The 25,305-nt window shown below is 41.3% G+C and overlaps 2 protein-coding genes across 2 annotated transcripts; both read right to left on the bottom strand.

Moving 5' to 3' along the window:
• Positions 1 to 207: 207 nt before the first annotated feature.
• On the bottom strand, positions 208 to 1,077 carry LOC134456090 (olfactory receptor 10J3-like). Its single transcript, XM_063207524.1, has 2 exons — positions 709 to 1,077; positions 208 to 507 (listed from the first exon to the last, which is right to left on the bottom strand). Exons 1-2 carry the CDS (start codon positions 1,075 to 1,077, stop codon positions 208 to 210), a joined length of 669 nt encoding a protein of 222 aa, XP_063063594.1.
• Positions 1,078 to 2,647: 1,570 nt separating this feature from the next.
• On the bottom strand, positions 2,648 to 3,474 carry LOC134456091 (olfactory receptor 1D2-like). Its single transcript, XM_063207525.1, has 3 exons — positions 3,351 to 3,474; positions 2,937 to 3,038; positions 2,648 to 2,658 (listed from the first exon to the last, which is right to left on the bottom strand). The coding sequence occupies exons 1-3, from the start codon at positions 3,472 to 3,474 to the stop codon at positions 2,648 to 2,650; spliced, it is 237 nt and encodes a 78-aa protein (XP_063063595.1).
• Between the last annotated feature and the right edge of the window lie 21,831 nt (positions 3,475 to 25,305).

Raw genomic sequence — 25,305 nt, forward strand, 5'->3', positions numbered from 1 at the left:
GCATACAAGTTCTTATTTCACTGATATGTTCAGAATGTTTGAATGACAAGTCACACGGCCAAATATTTCACATTTCATTTCATCATGTCTTACAATAATATTTTTGAGTTGCTCTCAAAGACGCCTACAAAACAAGAACTTGGTGCATTACATTCACATTTGCATTGCAGTTAATGGCAGTGATCCTCATGATAATTGCAATAGGGTTCATCTCTGAGGCGAGACCTTCACATTAATATATATCTTCAAAACCCCTGCACCATACACCACAGGATTTAACAGTGGTGACATTATCAAGAAATAAAGTGACATGAATACTTTAACGCCATGTGGCACTGCATTTTTCTCTAGACGTCCCAGGATTATTTCAAAACACAATCCAATAGAATATATGATGACAGTAACTAAGTGCGGCAGGCATGTTTGAAACGCTTTCTTCTTACACTCGTTGGATGCACGCAAACAGACTCTGAGAATCTGAACGTAAGAAAAGACAATCAAAAGGAACTGTGGAATTAAATAGAAAAGCATGCTTATCAGTCCAAAAATGTTGTTCACAAAAGTGTCACCGCAAGAGAGATTGACAAGATCATAATTCGCACAGTGAGTTTTGGGGATGACATAACGGCAAAAAGACAGTTGAAGAGTCAATGATAGATACATTGGGAATGTACTGGAAGGATAAAGCCAAGACACTGCAATAAATACTTTAACCTTGCTAGGAGACATTTTATAATGATAGTGTAAGGGGTTACATATAGCAGCATATCTATCATAACCCATGATGGAAAGAATCATTAGGTCATTTATAGCAAAAGTGTGCAAACAAAATATCTGAGCTGCACATTCTGCTAAAGAGATGTTGTATGACTGTGAGATCAGCTTGCTCATCACATGTGGTAACAAAGCAGTGCTTCCATAGATTGCATTCACTGACAAATTGCAAATGAAAATATACATTGGTTCATGTAAAAAGCGATCTCTACAAATAGCTCCAATTAAGGCGGTATTGACAGTGATGGTTAAAACATACAGCAGTAGGAACAGGGTAAAATATAAATATTTATCTTGCTCCATAGGCTGAAAGTTAATCAGTATGAAAGATGTAAATGACGATACATTCTTCATGATAGGCTGCACAACCAATAAAGCAAGTGTGTACAAAACAAGTTCTGGTAAAACATGCAGTACTGTACAGTATAGAATACAATCACATTTTAAAACATTTCACACTGCAAAATTACTTCAAAACTCTTTGTCTCATATCAAAGTCAAGTAAACCTCTTTAGAAATAGCAATAAGGAGAAATAGTCTCTACAGGATGTTATGTGCATCAGTAAGAGACAGGCTACAGTGTTCAGTCTGCTTGCCTCCTCCTCCTCCGTTTGCAGTAAGACTGCAGCTTGATGAGCAATTATATGGGAAAGCAAACAGTAAGAAAGGTGAGGGCAAGGGCTTATCAATTCACCTGGGAGGGGTTGTTATTAGCAGGGCTCCAACCTGCTAAATGCTGGTAAAATGTCAGTATGGCTGGTAGAAAAGACCTTTGATCCATTAGGGAGTGTGTGTTTGGCTAGTAAGAGCAACATCTAGGCCTATACGAGCCATTTTGGCTGGTGATGGAAAAAGTTGATTTAGAGCCCTGGTTAGTAGCCTTTTTTATTCATGCAATATTATCTGGTAGGGCAGTGGCTGCATTATGGACTTAGAATAGTGACCATTTTGGGGCCAATCGTCCCCTTACCAAAACATACTAACCAATCCACATATGTTTACACAATGGTGATGATGCCATCAGCAGTTGAGCAAACCATATATGATCTTTCTATCACCTTAAAACCTTTTGTCTTTATTCTCATTGTCACAACTTCATTTGAGATGGTTGCATGAAATCCCACCAGGGATTGAAGAGGAAAACAACGTGCTCATGTCATTTGTCCCATATCCACTGCATCTTGCACATTGACCTTTTCATCTGCCACATGCCAACTGATAATGTGGTGGAGGGTTGTGAAATCTGTGGTGAGTGGGTGAGAGTTTTCTCATAACATTGTCCCTCCCCATCCTCTTTGTTTATCTTGGGCTTCATTGTTTTATCCAGTGCTTCTGTATCCATCTCACTCAATGACTGGAACACATGGGAACAGATTAGGCCTACACATGACTGAATCCACAAAGAAACCTGGGGCCTCATGTACAGTACGAAGCTCATGTAGGTCGATACACCTGACGAAGACCGCCTGAGGTCGAAACGTTGTGCTCTAATAAATCGGTGAGCAGTAACAGTGTGCGGATTTCTTTTCTTCCTTTACGCAAATATACAGTATACCCACTACAAAAAGGTAGACTACACCACTCTGTTCACAAGCATCTGCAAAGGTTTTCTTTATTTACTGAGCGTTAACATATAAATATAAACATAAAATATCCGCTATTAAACGCACATCTTTTTTTTTTCAATCATAATATATAACTTCTTCACACAAAAGACCAGAACAAATGACAGGAGAGATGTTAAAATTCAGCTGAAGGGCTTGTGTCCTTGTGTACACACGTGCTATATTCAAAATAGGTTTGAACCAAGGCCAAATAGTTGTATTTCATTTACTTCATCATCAGCTGATAGTCATTAAGGATTATAATTCAGCTACTCTGAAACTGAGAGGGTGGAAATTCCAATAGATTCGTCTACACTATTAGTGACCCATGCATGTAGAAATTACAAGAAACAAACCGACTAATGTGTTTCTAATGTGTACAATGCTGTTTTTCAGTTGATAATAATTGTAAACTGTATTACTACTGAGACTGCAGAGGTGCAATGTTCAATTGATTCTTCTGCACTATACACAATATATTTCACAATGCTGGTTTTATCTGTCTCCTCTTCTGATCAGAAACATGCCTACTAATGTATATTTTCACTGCTCCTGCACCATATATCACAGGATTTAACAGTGGTGGCATTAACAAAAAGTAAATAGACATGAATAATGCTGTACCATGTGAAATTGCTTTTAACCTCATACGGACTTGTACTAATTCAAAACAAACACCGAAAAAAGAAATGATCACTGTCAGCAAATGTGGCGTGCAGGTTTGAAGGGCCTTCTTTCTACACTCTCTGGATGCACGCATACAGACTCTGAGAATCTGAACATACGAAAGCAGAATCACAAGGAACTGTGGGGCAATGAAAATAAACAAAGAAAAGACTCCAACAATGTTATTCACAAAAGTGTCACTACAAGATAGACTAACTAAATCAAAATTGGTACAGTGGGTTTTGGGAATGACATTGGAACAAAAAGACAGTTGAAGAGTCATCAAGAGAATAAAATACCATGTACCTAAAGGAAACAGCCAAGACAATGCAACAAACAATGCAACATTTCTTGGGGACATTTTGTTATGATAGTGCAAGGGGGTACATATAGCAGCATATCTATCATAGCCCATGATGGCAAGTATCATTAGTTCAATTAAAACAGTAGTATGCAAACAAAATACCTGTGTTGCACATTCTGCTAAAGAGATTGTATATGATTGTGATATAAGCTTGCTGGTAATATGTGGCAACAAAGCAGTGCTTCCATAGATTGAATTATATGACAAATTGCAAATAAAAATGTACATTGGTTCATGCAAAGATCTATCTTTAAAAATGGCGGCAATTAAGGAAGTATTCAAGGTTATAATTAAAATGTATGATAATAAAAAGAGTGTGACATATATAGGAGTCTGTTGTTCCATGTACTCATAATTTAACAGTATGAAAGTTCTATATGATGTTGCATTCTTCATGGTGGCAAAGATTCTCTGATGATACACTGCAAAAAGAAAACTCACATTTGTCCTCAATAGCAGCACCATCACAATCTTTGAAACATCTTTCATTATTTACTGTACTGTAATATGTATAATACACTGCAAACCTTTGTCTCAGTTATAATAAATTACGCCACATAAGATAGGGCCTACAATCATTTTATCAACAGCACAGCTGTAGACATCAACAGGATGTTTACCAATGTGTTCGGATTGTGTGTATCTAGAATGTCTTGGTTGTGCAGAAATGTATCAGAACAACCTCTCCATATTTTACTTTTTTCATTAAATAGGCTCTTACTTGCTTTTCAAAGTGTAGCTCTGCACTGACTTGAGGGATGCAAGTTTCTCTCAGGAGTCCAGCAACTTGTTGACCTTTGCCAGTCCACTTGGAACAGGACCTATTGTGCACACACAATAAATAAGCTATATCTGAGATAATTTAATGGCTCACTTTTGTAAATGATGTGAAATTATGTACAGCTTCTTTGTAGGAATTTCTAAACTTAATAAATATAAGTGTAACCAGTGAGTGACGTACGCTACGTCACTCACTAGGAATTGGTTAGAATGGTCCTGACTTCCGTGTTTACATTCCGCTTTTAGACTGGAAGGGTATGTTACGCGCACACACACACACACACACACACACACACACACACACACCTGAGCCTAGTTAGCTGCTGATTACTGCCGCAGTCACTCTGCTGCGTACCACGCTACACCCACACCTGTTAGTATTTGCGTTGATTGGTGATTACGGCAGCAGAGGACATTAAAACATAGGAACCGCAGGTAGCAAGGTTTCGCGTTATCCTCACTCCTCTTTGCCTCAGGCTATGTAGGATAGAGGGGAGCCTAGCGAGGTGAGTTGGCTGCCTACAATGTTTATTATCAGGGCTCTAAATTAACTTTTTCCACCACCAGCCAATTTGGCTAGTAGACATTTTTTCTTACCAGCCAAACAGAAGGTCAACTAGCCATTTTTTTTTTTTATCTCGCCAAAATAAACTAGGCTATGCATTAGGCTATTTTATTTTATTTTTTAATCATGGTTATTTTATTCAACTATTTCCAAAACACATAAACACTATAGGCCTACATAGGCCTAATTAACATAATAAGCATATTATATACACTTTTTAATTATTTTTTTAAATTCTGCTTTATATTTACCTCTGAAAACAGTGAATCACATCACTCAAGCCACACAACAGACCTTTAACATAGCCTACAACCAAACACACAGCCAAACACTACAAAACCTCACATCTGTACACTCCAAGGAAGGAGAAGAAATGAGAGGAAAAGAAGAGGAGAGAGGAGGAAAGGAGAGATCAACACACACACACACACACACACACACACACACACACGCACGCATGCAATAATGGGTATGTCTGTGTGTTTATGTTGCTGCTGCTATAGACTCCTTCATTTACTCCAGGAGCTCTTCTCTACCATGCGCAACAAAATGACAAGAAGCACGCTATGTTTAACTATCACGGAAATGTCGCCGTTGGCAGTTTTTTGGTTATTGATTTTTTTTCACGTAGCCTACTTGCACGGTTATGCAAGGTCTGCTCTTCTTTCCGATGGAGTGGGCTTTCCAACTTAAGTTGCGCCAGGACTTAAAGCATTTCAGAAGACAACTGACAGCTACGCGCACACTACTCTGACAGTTATCATCCTCTGCCCTTGTCGCAATTTCTTTCCACAACCACTCCTTTTTAAAAACGTCACTACTATTACTGTTATTATTACTAGTAGGCCTATTCGCCAACACAGAATCTTGCTCTAACCACCACCACAAAACATACAAAACAGAAGTAGGCATAATCCGCGTCATGTTATTAAAACTCTTCGGTCAGGTCCTCGCAGCTTAAAAAGGCAGCCTGTTAGAGAACGGTTCTGTGTCAGTGAGTGCTAATAGTAACAGTAGGCCTAATAGTGATGTTAAAAGTGGTGGAGCGAAAGCGACAGAAGCAGAGGAGGAGAGTTGCCTGTCAAAATAATGCGAGCGTAGCCGACAGTAGGCTGGTCGTCTGAAATGTTTTCTGTCGTGGCGCGCGCAACAGCAGCATGGAGTAGCCGCTGCCAGAGCTGCTTCGGAAAGCCCACGGTGGGATGCTACGTCATAATGGTAGTGTTTATGGGTAATGTAGGAAATCTCGCCGTATCGTTGCCATTCAAGCAGCGGTTTACCGTTCATAATTTACTGTACTCGGGCGCTACTAGCCAAATTGGCGGGTAGGTCATTTTTTCTACTAGCCAAAATGATTTTTCACCCGTGTTTGGCGTGTTGGCGTGTGTTAATTTAGAGCCCTGGCTATTATGTTGTAAAAATATCCTCTAAATCAAATGTACCTTTGTCTACAGTCGCGGGTATCCTCTCCAAGCCCTGTTGTGTCCGATGCCAGCTTGAGCAGTCACAGGGAACTGAGCATAGACTACCATTGCTGATCACGGTAATTTCAAGTCCTTTTATTGTTTTATGTGATATGTAAATATTAATGTATTGTTTTTAAAAGATTGCTTGTAAGACTTGATGCCGTGTGTAACATCCATGTCTTCTTAGACTTGTTGCTGTCTCCATGGGGGTCGAGTAGGCTTGTATGCTGCATGTTGTTTATCGTGTAGGCCTATGCCAAGGAAGACAGGTACAACTTTCGGTTGTTCATTGGCCTCAGTGCCTTACTATGGCTTCTTAACACTAGAACTACCACGGAGGGGTCAATTGACCTTTTTACCTAAAAGCCCCACAAGAGGGTCATTTGACCCTTTGGACCCCCTGTGGACACTCCTTTTGTTGTGGAAATGTGGCTGTTAGCAGCTCACAGCTGTCACTTGAGACACAGAGTGTGTGTGTGTGTGTGCGTGTGTGGATCATTTCCAATGCCTGTTGAGTGCTGTATCTCTGCATCTTCGTTCCATGGAGAGGAGCTTCTTTCACCACAAAATTCTTGAGGGAAGTGAAGCAGTAATCCATATGCACTGGTATTTGTCCATCTAACAATTGCCAGGTTACTGTCACATGAGTCGTTACGGTCACATGGCATGGAAGATTCACACGTTACAGTTTTTCTCAATTGGTTTGGCTAATTTCTCGAAACTGAGATGACATTCTCAAAACAACACGGACAAATCCCCAAACCAACTTGCAATTTCCCAAAACAGAATGGCATTTTTCATTGCTTTCATCAGATATCAAATGCTTTGTACATGTCTCAAATGTTTAGTACATCTCTGCAGATGGATATGTACAAATACCCTTCAAATACACATTCAGCATACATTTAGCACATTTTCCAAATAAATTGACCTTGCTTATCTAAACGAATTAGACAATTCTCAGTCTAATGGTTGCCCTCTCCAAAACACGTCAGCATTATTTCATTGTGTAAGTCATCATATGCAAAGTGGTCTACGCAATTCCCAAAACAGTCAAGGACATCATATTTTAAGAATTTCATTACATAGTAAATTCATGACAGTGTTCAACAGGTCAGATGGTATTATAACTTTACTAGTTAGTAGAAAATAATTTTACAACCGTGTATACTACAGTTTCCTCTGTTATTTGGCTAATTTCATGACACTTTTTCAAACGACATAATGTTATCTCTGTTTTGAGAAATGAGCCCATGAGAAACCTGTGATATATGGGCATTACTTTCTGTATATGAATTTACAGTAAAGAAAGTTACTGATAAATGTCCTTGGTAAATTATCCGTGTTGTCAAACTTCAATGGTTTCACTCACTTTTTCATTTTTATACATAGTCGAAATCTGTTAGCTGAACGTAGATAAAACACCTAACCATTTTGACTGGCAGTGCTTACACAATGGCAAAAGGGCCAATGTATTTTGGGGGTACTGATGATATATGTGGGGAAGAAATTTAGTTTTGACACATGGGTAAACTGTTTTTGGGGTGATATGAGCGAGTGATGAGGATCCATGTAGTTATGCTGAACCATCCAGTTTATTTTGACAGAAGGACTAAATGAATGCAAATGAGCCAAAGCAATTGAAAAGGATCTATGCCATTTTGATGGTACTGACTATATGTGAGATGGTTTAGTGCTGATGCAAGAATGAGGTGTTTTGGGAGGTATATGACATTTTGCTAGTTATCTGAACTGTTGTGCAGAAGTGTAAGAATGTTTGGCCAAATGATCCAATGGTTATAGGAATGTCATCTCAGTTTCAAGAAATGAGCCAAACCAATCGAGAAAAACTGTAATTCAACCATTATCTAGTTGCATATGATTCGTCATGATCACATGGGACATTCACACGTTCATTGATGACTTATATGAAGAAAATGTGCTGACATGTTTTCAGGACAACCATTACACTGAGAATCAACCAATTGGGATAGATCAGCAAGGTACATTCATTTGAAAATTCTACTAAATGTAAGCTGATTGTGTTAACTGTAGGATACTTGTACATATCCATTTGCAAGGATGTACTAAATGATTGAGACATGTACAAAAGCATTTGAAATTTGATGAAAGCAATGATAAATGCCATTCTGTTGTGAGGAACTGCAAATTAGTTTTGGGATTTGTCCAAGTTTTGAGAATGACATCTCAGTTTCTAGAAATGAGCCAAACCAATGGAGACACACTCTCCGAAAAAACTGTGCTATCTGTCTTTGCTGCTGATATCTTCATGCAAGTTGCTATTTACCTGTGGTGATTTTGGAGGCTGACAGCCCTTGGGAAGAAGCTGTCTGTCCCTGTTTGTCTTGGCTGTTAGCACTGTAAGGTGTGACCCCTTCACCCCTCACCCCACACACGGCCCCTAACAGCCTCATTACCATAACAAAATGAGTGATTAGTGTATTAGGTAAAAGCCACCGGGTCAAATGACCCCTCTCTGGTACTTCTAGGTAGGCAGAAAAATCCTGGTAGTTCTAGTGTTAAACTGTGACTGAGACTAATGTGTATGTGTTGTGTTGCAGGGCTTGCCATTGCTGTTTTGCCTGCATTCATTTTCATTTGAGTTTGTATTTCAGTTTAGTTTATCAATTTAAGTTTTGTTTTTTCTTGTTTATGTTTGTTTGTGTTTGTAAGGCGATTGGCTGGGCAATGCTTGCGCGCTGTGTTGTCATTCTTTCCTACTGAGCTCAGCTTGGGTACTGGCTGTCCATTTCCATTAGCACATTTAGACAGTGGCCTTTACTAATTATCTCCTCTTGTGTCAACAGAATTCGGATTGTGGAACTGGTGTTGGGACGCTGGGTGTTTCCTTTTCCTACACTGCATGAGGTGAATTAAGAGTAGAATTAATTGCACTTTTAGTGATGGTTTGCTGTGATTAACCCTTTGTGTGTGGACTAATTTCAGGTATTGGAGCATGTGGCGTGCTTGCTGTGCTTAACTTTCCACTCTCCTCCCGCAGCGGTTACCCACTCCGGATTAGCCTAAATTTGGTTAGTTTCTCTGTAGTTGACTGTGCTTCTTTGCTTGACTGCCAGTACCCCACTGTCGCTTCTTCCTACTGTCTGTTGCCCGTGTTGTCTGCACCTGAAAGAAATGATGTTTTAACTTTTTGATACCTTTTTGATACCCTTTTCATATTTGATGTTACTCATTATAATAAAGAGAATATTAATGGTGACATTTCGTCAAGGTGCTTTTAATGCAACTGAGTCATAAATAAACATTGCCCGGTCACTGGAATACCTGTCTCTGTCCATTTTTGGTACACAACGAATCTGTGTGGGAGTTTTCCCTTGAATCATTTTATGTCTTAAGGGGCGGGGCCTTAAGTGGCGTAGTCTGGTTTCTTGACCTTTACTTGTAACCGGGGTTACAAACTGGTGTAGTCGGCAGGATTGTATTTTCTGAACGGAGACTAGTATTCCAGTTGCCTTTCTTTTGTTTTGTTAGGATGTTTGTTTTGTGTTTTTGGTTTTGAGTTGTGTTGACAGGCAAAACAGCAGTGGCACACCGGGGGACGCCAAAGGACATCTGGGGACGTGTTTATCTGCCTTCTGGGGTGACAAGAATACACAGTACTCTCTCCCTTCACCTGACATCATGTCTGAAGAGGTACAAGGACTTAGAGACTTGGTACAACGATTACAGACTGAAAATGCACAACTTAAACATGCACAGCCTGCCTCTGCTACAGGAAGCGATGGACAATCAACTGGCAGGGGTACAGAGCGACTGCTGTACATACCAAGAGAGCGCAAATGCCCAGTGTTTCGGGGGACTTCTGGGATTGGGATCGAGGAATGGCTAGAGGAAGTGAAGGCTAGTACAAGAGCCAGACATTTGAGTGGGCGGGATGAAGCTTACTTTATGTATGACCACCTAGAAGGGGAGGCTAAGGATGAGATTCGATACCGTAGCAGAGAAGAAAAAGAGGATCCTAGCAAGATTATCACCATTTTGAAAGAATTGTATGGTTGTGCTAAGTCTTATGTTGAATTGCAGGAGAGTTTCTTCTCACGTAAACAACAGGAGGGGGAATCTTTGCAAGAACATTCACATGCTCTTTGTTCCCTCATGGATAAGGTGCGGCAGCGGGCCCCCACGGCCCTGACAAACTTTGATGTATTGTTGCGTGACCAGTTCATTGAATATGTGTGTGACCCAACACTGCGAAGGGAACTGAAACGCTTAGTTCGTGAGAAATCTGATATGTCTATGCTTGAAGCCCGGGCTGCAGCCATCCAATGGGAACGGGAGGGTAGGCCAAATGATAGTGGGAGGGGTAGGAGTTACTCGGTCCCTTCGCTGTGTGCCATGCATTATTCTAGGTCCTCATCCAAGGTGGAGGCGGCACCAACTACGCAGCCAATTTCTGAGTTGGTTGAGCTTAAAGAAATGCTCTTGAAGCAGCAGCAGCAGATTAATAACCTTACTCAAAGTATTGCCTCCCTAGCAGTTCCGCAGCGCCCAATGAGGTCGAATCGCCAAAGCCCGATCATCTGTCGCAGGTGTCAGCAAGCCGGACACTATGCTAGAGACTGCACTATGCCCCTCCCTCATGCCACGGTGACCCAAGCCGGCGCTGTACCACGCCAGACAATGGATGGCGGCAATGGCTCTGGTCCCTCTGCTTCGGTAAGCCAGTCTGTTTCATCTCTACTAGGCCAGTGCCCTACAGTAACCATTACGTTGGGGGGAGTAAGGGTAAACTGTTTATTGGACACTGGGTCCATGGTCTCAACCATACACGAAAGTTATTTTCGAAAACACCTTCAGGGCCAACTCCAAGATTGTAACTGGCTGCAACTGCAACGCGCCGAGCACGTTCCAACGGCTCATGGAGCGAATATTCGGCGATCAGAATGGACAGTCATTATGGTTGTACTTGGATGATATAATCGTTTTCTCCTCTGATACAGATACACACTTGGAACGCTTGGAGTTGGTGCTGGGTCGGCTGCAAAGAGAAGGGATCAAGGCCAAATTGGAAAAGTGCTGCTTTTTCCAGAAGAAGGTGCGGTACCTCGGCCACCTCGTCTCGCCTGAGGGGGTCTCTACGGATCCAGAAAAGGTCTCTGCTGTTTCCAACTGGCCACGGCCTAGGAACATCCAGGAACTACGGTCCTTCCTTGGATTTGCAAGTTACTACAGACGCTTCGTGGAGAAATTTGCAAAAGTGGCAGCCCCTCTCCATCACCTGGTTGCTGCGTAAGGGGGATCCAAGGGACGGAGGGTGTCGAGATCTACGCTGGAAGATGGCTGGTCAGACGAATGTGAGGCAAGTTTTCAAGACTTAAAGGTTCGCTTGGCCACTGCACCCACGTTGGCCTTTGCCAATTTCACTCTTCCCTTCATCTTGGAGATAGATGCAAGTCACCATGGGCTGGGGGCAGTGCTCTCCCAGGAACAGGATGGGAGGTCCGCCCTGTGGCATATGCCAGCCGAAGCCTCAACCCAGCTGAAAGGAAGTATAGCTCCATGAAGTTAGAGTTTTTGGGCTTAAAGTGGGCAATGACTGACAAGTTCCGCGAATACCTGTGGGGCCAACAGTGTGTTGTGTGGACTGACAATAACCCCCTCAGCCACCTGGGCACAGCCAAATTAGGGGCCACTGAGCAGAGGTGGGTGGCAGAACTGGCAGCCTTTAATTTCACGGTGCGTTACAGACCAGGACGCATCAACCAAAACGCAGACGGTCTGTCGCGTCAGCAGATTGAAGCTAGTCTGAACTTGCCCACAGTAGTCTTCCCTGGGGGGATGTTACCACCGCCCTTGCAAGAAGCCATCGCTGGCGGGGCACAAGCAGCGATGCAGAGAACAATTACTGTCCTCCCAAGCCGTTCCTCTGATGATCTCAAGCCCCTCCAAGAACAAGACCCCACGATTGGGCCCCTAATTCCTTTCTGGCGGGAGGGGCGGGTGCCAAACCGAGCAGAAAGGGAAGCACTCTCACAGCCCACACACGGAAATTGTTGCGGGAGTGGGGTCGACTAGAAATGGTCAATGGTCTCCTGTACCGCAGGGTCTTCAGACCAGATGGGGGGGAAGGATGGCTTCAGCTTCTGCTCCCCGAGTGTCTGAGAGAGGAGGTCCTACACCAGCTCCACGATTCCCAAGGCCACCAAGGAAACGAACGGACATATGAACTGGTTCGACAAAGGTGTTTTTGGCCAGGGATGGCCAATGATGCGAAGGAGTGGTATGACCGCTGCGACCGATGCACCCTCTCCAAACGTGGCCAAGCTCCTAGTAGGGCCCCCATGGGCCATCTATTGGCCAATCGGCCTAACGAAGTGTTGGCCATTGATTTTTCCTTCTTGGAACCCTCACGGGATGGACTGGAGCAGGTTCTAGTAATAACTGATGTCTTTTCTAAATTCACTCAGGTCATACCCACCAGAGACCAACGAGCATCTACAGTGGCCAGTGTTCTCCTGAAGGAGTGGTTTTACCGGTTTGGAGTCCTCGCCCGGCTCCACTCTGACCAGGGTAGGTGCTTTGAAAATGGCATTGTCCATCAGCTATGTGCTTTGTACAACATCCAGAAGACCCGCACTACCCCATATCACCCTCAAGGAAATGGACAGTGTGAGCGCTTCAATCGCACTATGCACAACCTGCTCCGCACTCTTTCTGCTGAACAAAAGACCCGTTGGCCACAGTATCTCCCACAGTTGGTATTTAGCTATAATACCACAGTACACCAAACCACTGACGAAACCCCAACTCCCTGTGGATTTCCTTTTAGGGAGAATCGCAGAGCCGCAGGGAAGAACGGTCTGCGAGTGGGTCCAGGAACATCAGAGACGTCTAGAAGTGGTCTTCGGCAGTGTGCAGGAGAGACTGAGGGCTGCAGCAGAAAGTCGGAAAGCAAAGCATGACCTGAGCGTAACCTGCAATCCATTGGATGTGGGCCAGAAGGTGTACCTTCGTGACCATTCGGTACGTGGCCGCAACAAGATACAAGATGCTTGGTCCTCTGTACCATACCAAGTGCTCCGAGCCCCTTCCCCAGTTGGTATTTAGCTATAATACCACAGTACACCAAACCACTGACGAAACCCCAACTCCCTGTGGATTTCCTTTTAGGGAGAATCGCAGAGCCGCAGGGAAGAACGGTCTGCGAGTGGGTCCAGGAACATCAGAGACGTCTAGAAGTGGTCTTCGGCAGTGTGCGGGAGAGACTGAGGGCTGCAGCAGAAAGTCGGAAAGCAAAGCATGACCTGAGCGTAACCTGCAATCCATTGGATGTGGGCCAGAAGGTGTACCTTCGTGACCATTCGGTACGTGGCCGCAACAAGATACAAGATGCTTGGTCCTCTGTACCATACCAAGTGCTCCGAGCTCCTTCCCCAGGAGGGGTGGTGTATACCGTAGCCCCCATGGATGACTTGGGACGGCTGCATCAGGTACACCGAACAATGATGAAGTGCATCCCACCCAGCAGAACGAACCCCATGGAGCAACTGGGGGAACCTCAAAGACTTCAAGGAGGAAACGGGTCTGGGATATTGGAAGAACTTGAAGATCCAGTGTCGGGTGTGGTGATAACTGTGGCTGCCACTTCGGGACCGGACCCAGTGGCCCAGTCAAGTAGCAGTACCCCAGCTGTCCCAGCCGTGGGGCACCCGCCAGATCCCCAGCCAGGTACAAGTGCTAACAGTCAACCTCCCCACATCCAGGCAACATCTTCAACCAATACTGAAGGCCCACGTCGGAGTGCCCGATCAACTGCAGGACAGCACCCCAACCCACACCGGCTTCCGGTCTCAGTGGGGGGCTCGGGCATGGGGGCTGCAACCTCTGGAGTGCCTGACCCCAGTACACCTTTTACTAGAAGTTAATTTTAATTCCCTTATGTCACCCTAAATTATCCCTACATTTCTGTTGATGTGCAGTTAATCGACGGGACGTCGATTCATGTGGGAGGGGAAGAATGTAACCAGTGAGTGACGTACGCTACGTCACTCACTAGGAATTGGTTAGAATGGTCCTGACTTCCGTGTTTACATTCCGCTTTTAGACTGGAAGGGTATGTTACGCGCACACACACACACACACACACACATACACACACACACACCTGAGCCTAGTTAGCTGCTGATTACTGCCGCAGTCACTTTGCTGCGTACCACGCTACACCCACACCTGTTAGTATTTGCGTTGATCGGTGATTACGGCAGCAGAGGACATTAAAACATGGGAACCGCAGGTAGCAAGGTTTCGCGCTATCCTCACTCCTCTTTGCCTCAGGCTATGTAGGATAGAGGGGAGCCTAGCGAGGTGAGTTGGCTGCCTACAATGTCTATTATGTTGTAAAAATATCCTCTAAATCAAATGTACCTTTGTCTACAGTCGCGGGTATCCTCTCCAAGCCCTGTTGTGTCCGATGCCAGCTTGAGCAGTCACAGGGAACTGAGCATAGACTACCATTGCTGATCACGGTAATTTCAAGTCCTTTTATTGTTTTATGTGATATGTAAATATTAATGTATTGTTTTTAAAAGATTGCTTGTAAGACTTGATGCCGTGTGTAACATCCATGTCTTCTTAGACTTGTTGCTGTCTCCATGGGGGTCGAGTAGGCTTGTATGCTGCATGTTGTTTATCGTGTAGGCCTATGCCAAGGAAGACAGGTACAACTTTCGGTTGTTCATTGGCCTCAGTGCCTTACTATGGCTTCTTAAACTGTGACTGAGACTAATGTGTATGTGTTGTGTTGCAGGGCTTGCCATTGCTGTTTTGCCTGCATTCATTTTCATTTGAGTTTGTATTTCAGTTTAGTTTATCAATTTAAGTTTTGTTTTTTCTTGTTTATGTTTGTTTGTGTTTGTAAGGCGATTGGCTGGGCAATGCTTGCGCGCTGTGTTGTCATTCTTTCCTACTGAGCTCAGCTTGGGTACTGGCTGTCCACTTCCATTAGCACATTAAAACAGTAGCCTTTACTAATTATCTCCTCTTGTGTCAACAGAATCCGGATTGTGGAACTGGTGTTGGGACGCTGGGTGTTTCCTTTTCCTACACTGCATGAGGTGAATTAAGAGTAGAATTAATTGCACTTTTAGTGATGGTTTGCTGTGATTAACCCTTTGTGTGGACTAATTTCAGGTATTGGAGCATGTGGCGTGCTTGCTGTGCTTAACTTTCCACTCTCCTCCCGCAGCGGTTACCCACTCCGAATTAGCCTAAATTTGGTTAGTTTCTCTGTAAATTGACTGTGCTTCTTTGCTTGACTGCCAGTACCCCACTGTCGCTTCTTCCTACTGTCTGTTGCCCGTGTTGTCTGCACCTGAAAGAAATGATGTTTTAACTTTTTGATACCTTTTTGATACCCTTTTCATATTTGATGTTACTCATTATAATAAAGAGAATATTAATGGTGACATTTCGTCAAGGTGCTTTTAATGCAACTGAGTCATAAATAAACATTGCCCGGTCACTGGAATACCTGTCTCTGTCCATTTTTGGTACACAACGAATCTGTGTGGGAGTTTTCCCTTGAATCATGTTATGTCTTAAGGGGCGGGGCCTTAAGTGGCGTAGTCTGGTTTCTTGACCTTTACTTGTAACCGGGGTTACAAACGGTAAGCAGTGATGTTAACAACTGCTTGTGAGATGGCATCAGCTGAGGTTTTTTCAAAATTAGCATATTTCATAGATGACAATCCAAACTACAGCAAGAAGCTTTCGACATTCATCTGCGCCTTACAAACACCTCTACTACGCATACAAAGCAGACACGATTAGTAGCACAAAACGGGTATTTAAAAGGACATTTTTTTTTGGCTAATGTACAACTTTTCTCCATTTAAAAATGAAGGTAAGGAGTCATGTAAACAAGTACTTGTAAGCCAGATTCAGTAGCAACACACTTCTCATTTCACAGTCCAAAATCAGCTCATTTCATTGGCTACTGTAAGATGTCAATCCAAACCACAATAAGAGGCATTTTACATTGGTTTGCGCCTTGTATGTACTTTCAGCCAGGCTGACTTGCACACAACAGGTAGGTGCAAAAGAACTGTAGGACATTGCATAACATACAAGTAAGTTTTTCACATAAAATTCCCATAAGATATAGAAGGGAGTAAAATGTTGAAATTTAACAATAGTGTTTATGAGCCCCATTCAGTAGGGCCTATTAAGAATCCAAAATCTACATGCAATTGTATTTATGCAAAAATTACATCCACATACAGTGCACATACAAGTTCTTATTTCACTGATATGTTCAGAATGTTTGAATGACAAGTCACACGGCCAAATATTTCACATTTCATTTTCATCATGTCTTACAATAATATTTTTCAGTTGCTCTCAAAGAAGCCTACAAAACAAGAACTTTGTGCATTACATTCACATTTGCATTGCAGTAAATGACAGTGATCCTCATGATAATTGCAATAGGGTTCATCTCGGATTCGAGACTTTCACAATATATATCTTCAAAACCCCTGGACCATACACCACAGGATTTAACAGTGGTGGCAGTATCAAGAAATAAAGTGACATAAATACTTTAACGCCATGTGCAGTTGCATTTTTTTTAAGACGTCCCTGGATTATTTCAAAACACAATCCAATAAAATATATGATGACAGTAACTAAATAGAAAATTAAATAGAAAAGCATGCTTATCAGTCCAAAAATGTTGTTCACAAAAGTGTCACCGTAAGAGAGATTGACAAGATCATAATTCGCACAGTGAGTTTTGGGGATGACATAACGGCAAAAAGACAGTCGTAGAGTCAATGATAGATACATTGGGAATGTACTGGAAGGATAAAGCCAAGACACTGCAATAAATACTTTAACCTTGCTTGGAGACATTTTGTTATGATAGTATAAAGGGTTACATATAGCAGCATATCTATCATAACCCATGATGGAAAGTATCATTATAGTTAGGGAAAGATATGGATATTTTGGGAAATCTGTGAACTAATTTCTTACCAATAGATTTTTTTACCATGTGTTCTTACAGGTGTCTGGACACACCTCACAATTTATCCACGGCCAAATCCAATGGGAATTTCCGTGACACCCTGTCAAAGTTGGGGTGCACAGAAGGCCTATGTAAAAATTGGAACACTGCAGATAGGGGGGAAAGGATGCATAATGGGTCATAACTTCTGAAGTAAACTACATACAGAGACAAATGAACACATTTTTCCATACGTTACTGACCCAGTGAATTCAATTGAGGGATATTTTTGGACCACATTTGAACCCCGTTTATGGTCAAAAACGGCAAAAAATGGCCTTAAATGTGTAGAAATGTTCATTTTTTTAATCATATTTCCAAGTGGTGTCCGTTATAACCACTTGCTCTTCATTTCTCATTTACAGTATGACACATACTGTATAAGTCTGGGTTTGATTATTCTATTGGTATTAAGCTGAAATAATAACCCAAAGTTTAACATTTTTAACCCTTTAAAGTCCTAGACTGGAACCCAGAAAAAGGTTGCAGAAGGGGCCATATCTTCTGAAGTAAATTACATACAGAGACAAATTAACAAGTTTGTCCATACAATAGTGCCCCAGTGAATACAATTGAGTGGTTGTTTTGGACATTTGACCACATTTAAACTGCGCTTTTGGTAAAAAAAAAAAAAAAACCCTGCAAAAATGGCTTTAAAAGTGTAGAAATTCAGTCATATTTTTAAGTTTTATTGTGTCCGTTTTCACCTCTTGCTCTTTATTTCTCATTTACAGTATGGCAATATACAGTAAAAGGTATGGCTTTGATTATTGCATTGGTATTAAGCTGAAATAATACCCCACAGTTTACATTTTTAACCCTTTAATGCCCTAGACTGGAACCTGGAAAATGATAAAACTGTCAGAATGAGGAATAACTTTGGAGGTAAAAGGCATGCAGACACAGATAAGTACATTTTTTCCACACAATATTGACCCAAGAAATGAAATGGAGTGTTGGGTTTTGACATTTGACCACATTTAAACTGAATTCCTGGACAAAACAGACTAAATATATTTGAAAATCAACCGTCTTTTCATTCGTTCAAACTAAGAATTTAATCAGTGTAAGTCCACTCTATAAAAGCCTACTGTATTTTGGCTTTTCAGGTTTGATGTGCAAAAGATTCACTAAAGTGAGATTCTGTTTCAGATTAATACCAATACAATAACCAAAATTGACTCGGTACAATGAATAAATTAAGAGGTGGTAAAAAAAGCACACTAAAAACATTGGAAACAATGAGAGGCTGGTGACTTTTTTTTGACACATTTTAGGTCATTTTATTGCTTATTTTGTCCAGAAATGCTGTGCAAGTGTTGCCAAAAGTAAAAAAAACAACCACTTCATGGTCGTTTCTTGGGTCAGCATTGTATGGGAAATCTGTGTTTTATCTGTGCCAAGGGTCCAAAAATGGGGTTAGTGCCAGGCAAATTCTCACTGCGTAGGCCTATATATTTTCAAAACCTGTGTGTCTCTGGTGTATAGTTGTCCTGATAGCAAGTTAGACATCATAGCTGTTGGATTTAAATGTTTGTACATCCTCTCAAGAACCTGTCCCTGAGGGTGATTTTCTGAAAAGTGACTTTTTGTCTACCCCACTAACAACAGGGCCTACAGAACCTTCCAAGCATCACTTTATCATAAACATAGTCCCTTGACGTTGACAGAAATAGAGGAATTTCATTACATGTAAATTGTATAGCCTATAAACCATGGCCGACAAATTGGTGTTACAAATTGAGAGGCCTATTTTCTAATAATAAAAAAAAATCTTAACTACTGTAGAAATCATGCTGTCCAATCCATAGTGTTGTGAATTGTTAACCTTTCACCACGGAGTTGAATTATATGAAAAATGACATACTATGGGTATACATTAGAAATAGTTTTACTTTTGCTGTAAGTAAGCACAACCTAATAAATGCACCAGATTTATAATTTTTTGAATTAAATGAAATTACTTCTCTAACTATTGCACTGCAATGAAAAAGGTACATAAGAAATGCATTTGTAGCATGATGAGACATGGGCCTTTTAATTCCTAACAGCAATCTGCTGTGACAGGGCTCATCATGGTGACCGGTAGGCACCAATACTCATGAACGGCGTGATGTTTTCCATGTGCGTTATGCCCTTTTCGTGGGGGAAAAACAGCCCAATGCAAATCAATTGGTGATGATGTTGGGTTTAATAAACGAAAGATAAGGACCTGTAGACTAGAGTTGTTCACGTGCAACATGCCGAAACGTCTTGTCTTGCCAGTTGTTCAAATAATATAGCCAAACAGCCGGGGAGAAGCATGGACTGTGTTCATTTAGGCTAGCTGATGTAGCATGTAAGTTGATGGGGCATTCAGTTTGATTTCCCCCACAAAGGGGCGTAACGGGCATTTACGAGCAAAGTACCTGGATGGCCGTTCATGCCTAGGCAGTATTTGGTGTTTTCAGGTACTCTTGGAGGGGGCAGCTTTTAGTGTTTTTGGCATCGTGGCCAGTTTCCTTTCTCCTTGCACTGGGGTCCATGCCCAGACGGTATCTGCACTATATGGAAAAGTGGCAGTCCCTGTGTAGTCTCTTCAGCTCATGAAGCGGCTTGGAGTGTGTGGCTGCTAGCCGGGTTTTCTAGCCAGACTGCTGGCTTTGCTACTTGTGCAGGCCACCATGTCGTCAGTAATCTGCCCTGATTGGCAGTCATCTAGTTGACGTGAATTGAGTGTTCCAGACCACATGTTTTTGTGACCAAAGTTCACTCACTGCTTCATGAAGCAGCCTTTTTATGTCTTGGGAAGTCATATTAGATATTTCTGTCCACCTTGCTTGCCAAGCATTCAACCCCACCTTTCTAAGACCAAGCAGATCTCATTGTGATAATGCAAATATCTGCTTCATTGCAAACACGACTATTAACTGCTTGGGGTGGGGTTGTGGCTTGACCTGGTAAACTGGATCACAGACTCCCATCTCAGTTTGTCAGACTGGGGGACCTAACATCAGAGTGTGTGGTCAGTAGCACTGGTGCTCAGGACCGCTGACTGCTTTGGCTGTACCCAGGACAAAGTCATCAGAAAGGGCCCCCAGCTCAATACATTCAATGTAATGGAGACCCGCATTCTGGGCCCCCATCTCTCCTGGCCCAGGACAGTTGACCCCTCCTGTCAGCTTCCCTGCTGGTGCACCACAGAACCACATTCCCCAGTAGCATTTACCCTATTCTGTTACTACACCGAATTCATCTACAGCTCAGAGCACTTTGGTTGGGGTGGTGCCAGGCTAACCAGATATAGCTGAGCAACACTAAATCCAAGGGAGATGGGCTTTGTTTGAGTATTTCAGAAACACATACATTAGAGCATCTCTGAATGCACAGCATGTCGAACCTTGTGCTGAATGGGCTACATTGCAGAAAAACCACACCAGATGCCTCTACAGTCAGCTAAGAACAGGAAAATGAGCCTATAACTCACACAGGCTCACTAACATTGGTCAATATCAGATTGGACTAATTCTGTAGCTGCTGCTTTTTATGCAACACATATTGGTGACAATCCTTGGAGCAATGTGGGTTTCTCAGGTGCCTTGCTCAAGGACACTTCAGTCCCATGAAGGTGTAGGGAGAGGTAAGATGGGATTTGAACCTGCAACTCAGTGAACTTCAATCCAACTCCCCTAACCATTACACCACGGATGTGAAAAGGTTTTTTTTGGGTGACCATGAAATCCAAGTTAACCATGGTTTATTGAGCATGGTTTGTGGCTATGGTTAAAACATGGACACAAACCAGGCTGAAAAAAAAAATGTGAAAAACATAATAACCATGGATCCAGTTTTTTCCCATGGTTACCCCAAAAAAACTAATGCATAACCCCATGTGTAATACTATGGTTGTTTCAGAGTACTTAGATTACCATGGTTACTTTATTATAGTACAAACCATGGGTGCGATATTTCACATAAGGGCTTTAAGCACCATTTTGAACTATGCTGGAATTTCCACATCCGTACCTGAGTATCGATTGAAGGCAGTTAAAGCAGTTGTCTGTAAGCAAAAGGGGGTCCAATAGAGCACTAAAGCCAGGTGTGAACCCCTTAAGTGGTTGTAGAGTGTTTTACCCCTAGATTCCAAACTGTTTTTTTTAGTTTTTTATTTTTTTTTTTTAATCTCCAACAAAAGGCCTATAATTAGGACAGTTGATGCACTTAATAGTATGATTTTGATAGGGCATGAATCTGCCGATATTACAATCATTTTATATTTGATTTTGAAACATAAAACTAAAAATGACAAAACTGGATGGTGCTAACTTATTCAGGTTTGACCCTATACTGCCATGTGTTGCCATAATGGCAACATACCATTCTATTTTGGGCATTTCCTGGTATTATAAATATAAATAATATACACTGATTTTGGTTTTCATATTGAAACTGTGACCTTGTTTTAATTCCAATCACAATGAGCACATCCACACACTTCCTTCCAGGCTTGCTCTCTTTTTCCGTCCCCCCTCACCTGTACATGAAGCATGTGGTCCTTGACCAGATTGGCTCTTGGCATTGGCCAAGATCTTTCACTTTCTTTCCACTTTTTGCAATAATTTACAAAATTGTAAAAAATATATGGGATGATCTAGAGTGTAGTTCATGAATCTGTTTTCATCACCATTGTTTTGTTTTCAACTAAAATCATTTCCGGTTTGGGGAATGTTGAAAAATAGGTATGTGGATGCCATACGGCAACATTGGTGCGGTAATTGGAACAAGATGGTCAATAGGGAAAGTGTATTGATACAAATACCCAATTGTAAATTGATTGATTAACAATTGAGTTAGTAATTGATTGAATGATTGTGATAACTGATAGTATTTATAATTATTGTGTAAATGACTGTCTATAAGAACATTAAAAATGTTATAAATAGGTGTACAGAACTGTTTTTATGAGCGTCACTCTGAGTACATGCAGGAAAACGACAAAGGGCCTATGCCAGCCTCCCCCAACTGCCAGAGGTTAATAGACACACCAAATCCTCCAACGCCCAGAATTATAGCCATAAAGCTACTGTCATCTTGACCATTTGAAGCATCCAAAATGGTATTGACTTCATGTGTCTGTTATATTTAGGAGGCTAATTAGCACACAACGTTTTGGGCAAATCTGTCAAAAAAAACCCCCGATCAAAAATTATGTACAAAGTCCAACCATTTTAAAATGTCATCCATTTTAAAAAGCATAATCTCCACATGTTCAAAAAAGGCGCCGCTCATATACCAATTATATGAGAAACACACAAGATTTAACTGCAAATCCAAGCACCCATTGAAAAGTTGTGACGTAAACAAAAGGCAGAGGCCGTCCAAAAGATTGCCAACTTCAAAGTCAGCCATACTTGAAAAAACAGCTATCCTTTGAAAAAAGAAGAAAAAAAAAGAAAAAAGAAAAAAGAAAAAAAAAAAGCACTGGCCTCACAATTTTCCATGGCTTATTTAGGGCCTACTTATTAGAGAGTGTTATCACACACAAGGTTGTATTGTAAATCCATAGCATACCATTCAAAGTTTAATGACAAAAATAACTGTCGTTTAATGTTTGAAAGATGCTGACCGTACGCAAATCGGGCCCATTCTTTTAAATGTCGGCCATTCTTGAAAGTGTTTGCTTCCAAAATTACATCAGTTCATGTACATATTATAAACAGTTTACCATACACGTTTTTGTGCAAATCTATGCGACCCAGATATTGTGGTAAAACTACCAAATATATTCATTGGTGGTTGTCAACGTAGTACCACTGAAAATACTGTTTATTCGGGATAGAATAAACAGTATTACACGTAGTCTCACCTCAGTGGCCAAAAAAGTGTTAAAAGATCCAACTCCCTTGAACTTTGTGGGTAAACTTTTTCAATGTTTTTCTGGGATAGAAAAACAAGTATAATTTCTATAAAATATTTCCATAATGTTTGAATGACCCTTCCCTTGTTTGGTCTTGGAGAGGAAAATGTACACTGGGTCCTTTCCGAACTGCACAATGGTTGCCATAATGGTGCAACAAACCTAAAAGTACCGCCTTAGTAGGTCCCCCAAAAAACTTTTTTTTTTTGAAAAAAATACACCAAATATGTCTTAAGAATGCCAATTTTTCGGTGACAAAAACCACAGGTAGATGTTTTTTCCGCTGAGGGATAATAATGTGTGCAGTATAGGGTGTTGTATCTTAATTAATATGTAGATTCAATATTCAATCCACGACCACTGTAGAAAGCTTGTGAATAAACAGGTCATAAGTGGGCTAAGCTAAACTTAGGAGCTTTTTCTTTTTTTTTCTTCAAATGGCATATTTACCAAAGAGGGTGATCCAACTAGCTATCGTACCGATATACAGATACTTCAGAGATTCATAGCTCTCAGAAAAAAACATACAGGAAATTCACAGACCCCCCACCATCACCCCCCCCCCCCCCCCCCCCCCCCCCCCCCCACCCGAACTTCTAAACAGTGACCAACACACCCGCCCACTCCAATTACACCTCCACACACACTGACATCTATGACAGTTTGTTTTCATTTTAAAATTTGATCAAAAGTAAATAAAAAAAAAAAAAAAGAAAAAATAAAAAACAACCCGTTTCCTTTCGTGGGTCCGTAATGTAATGGAAAATATTTCTATATTGTGGTTGTATGTTGGTTTTACCTCCAAACGTAGCGCCACATTCTCTGACAAATGTTTTATGATTTTTGCCGGGCTCCTGTCTAGGGCATTAAAGGGTTAAAATGTAAACTTTGGGGGATAATTTCAAGCTTAATACCATTAAAATAATCCAATCCATACCTATATTCTGTGGTATTGGTCATCCTTTAAATTCGAAGATAAAGAGCTAGAGGTGAAAACGGATGCAATAAAGCGTGAAAATATTCCTGGAATTTCTATAACACTTTTTAAAGCCATTTATTTGCGCCTTTTTTGACCAAAAGCACAGTTCAAATGTGGTCAAATTTCTCCAAAACCACTCAATTGTATTCACTGGGTCAGTGTTGTATGGGAATAACTTGTTAGATTCTCTCTCTGTAATGTAAACAACTTCAGAAGTTATGGCCCCTTCTGCCACCTTTTTTCTGGGTTTCCAGTCTAGGGCAATTTAAAAAGGGTTTAAAAATGGTAAACTTTGGGTTATTATTTCAAAGAGCTTAAATACCAATAGAATAATCAAAACCCGGACTATATTACAGTAAGTTTGGTCATACCTGAAAAAATGAGAAAATGAAGAGCAAGTGGTTATATAACGGACACAACTTGGAAATATGATTTAAAAAAGTGAACATTCCTTACACATTTAAGGCCATTTTTGCCGTTTTTTGCCCAAAACAGGTTCAAATGTGGTCAATTGTCCACAAATACCCCTCAATTGAAATTCACTGGGTCAGTTAACATATGGAATAAATGTGGTTCAGTTGTCTCACTGTATGTAGTTTACTTCAGAAGTATATGAACCCATTTATGCATTCCTATTGCCCCCATCTGCAGTGTTCCAATTTTACATGAGACCTTCTGTGGGCACCCCCAACTTTGACAGGTGGTCACGGAAATTCCCATTGGATTTGGCCGTGGATAAATTGTGAGTGTGTCCAGACATACCTGTAAGAAAACATGGTAAAAAAATCTATTGGTAAGAAATTAGTTCACAGATTTGTCCAAAATGTCCATATCTTTAACCCTACACTTATTATGTCATTTAATAGCAAAAGTGTGCAAAAAAAATCTTTAGGCTGCGCATTCTGCTAAAGAGATGGTGGTATGACTGTGAGATCTAGCCTTGCTCATCACATGTGGTAACAACGCAGTGTCTTTCCATAGAATGCCATTCACTGACAAATTCAAAATGAAAAAAATAAATAAAAACATTGGTATATGTAAAGAATGAATCATTACAATATGCTGCCATAAGGCAGTATGGAACAGTGGTGGTTAAAACATACAGACAGTAGGAAGAGGTGTAAAATATAAATATTTATCCGTGCTCCATAGGCTGAACGTTAT

Source organism: Engraulis encrasicolus, chromosome 9, assembly GCF_034702125.1.
Source record: "Engraulis encrasicolus isolate BLACKSEA-1 chromosome 9, IST_EnEncr_1.0, whole genome shotgun sequence".
Lineage (NCBI taxonomy): Eukaryota > Metazoa > Chordata > Actinopteri > Clupeiformes > Engraulidae > Engraulis > Engraulis encrasicolus.

Bases quoted from the DNA above. Each gene is read 5' to 3' on its own strand.
- LOC134456090 (XM_063207524.1), bottom strand. From the start codon at position 1,077: ATGGAGCAAGATAAATATTTATATTTTACCCTGTTCCTACTGCTGTAT. The intron at 508-708 runs GTATTTATTGCA...TTAATTCCACAG, and splicing joins TGTCTCCTAGCAAGGTTAAA to TTCCTTTTGATTGTCTTTTC.
- LOC134456091 (XM_063207525.1), bottom strand. From the start codon at position 3,474: ATGATACTTGCCATCATGGGCTATGATAGATATGCTGCTATATGTACC. The intron at 3,039-3,350 runs GTACATGGTATT...GTTTTGAATTAG, and splicing joins GTCTTGGCTGTTTCCTTTAG to TACAAGTCCGTATGAGGTTA.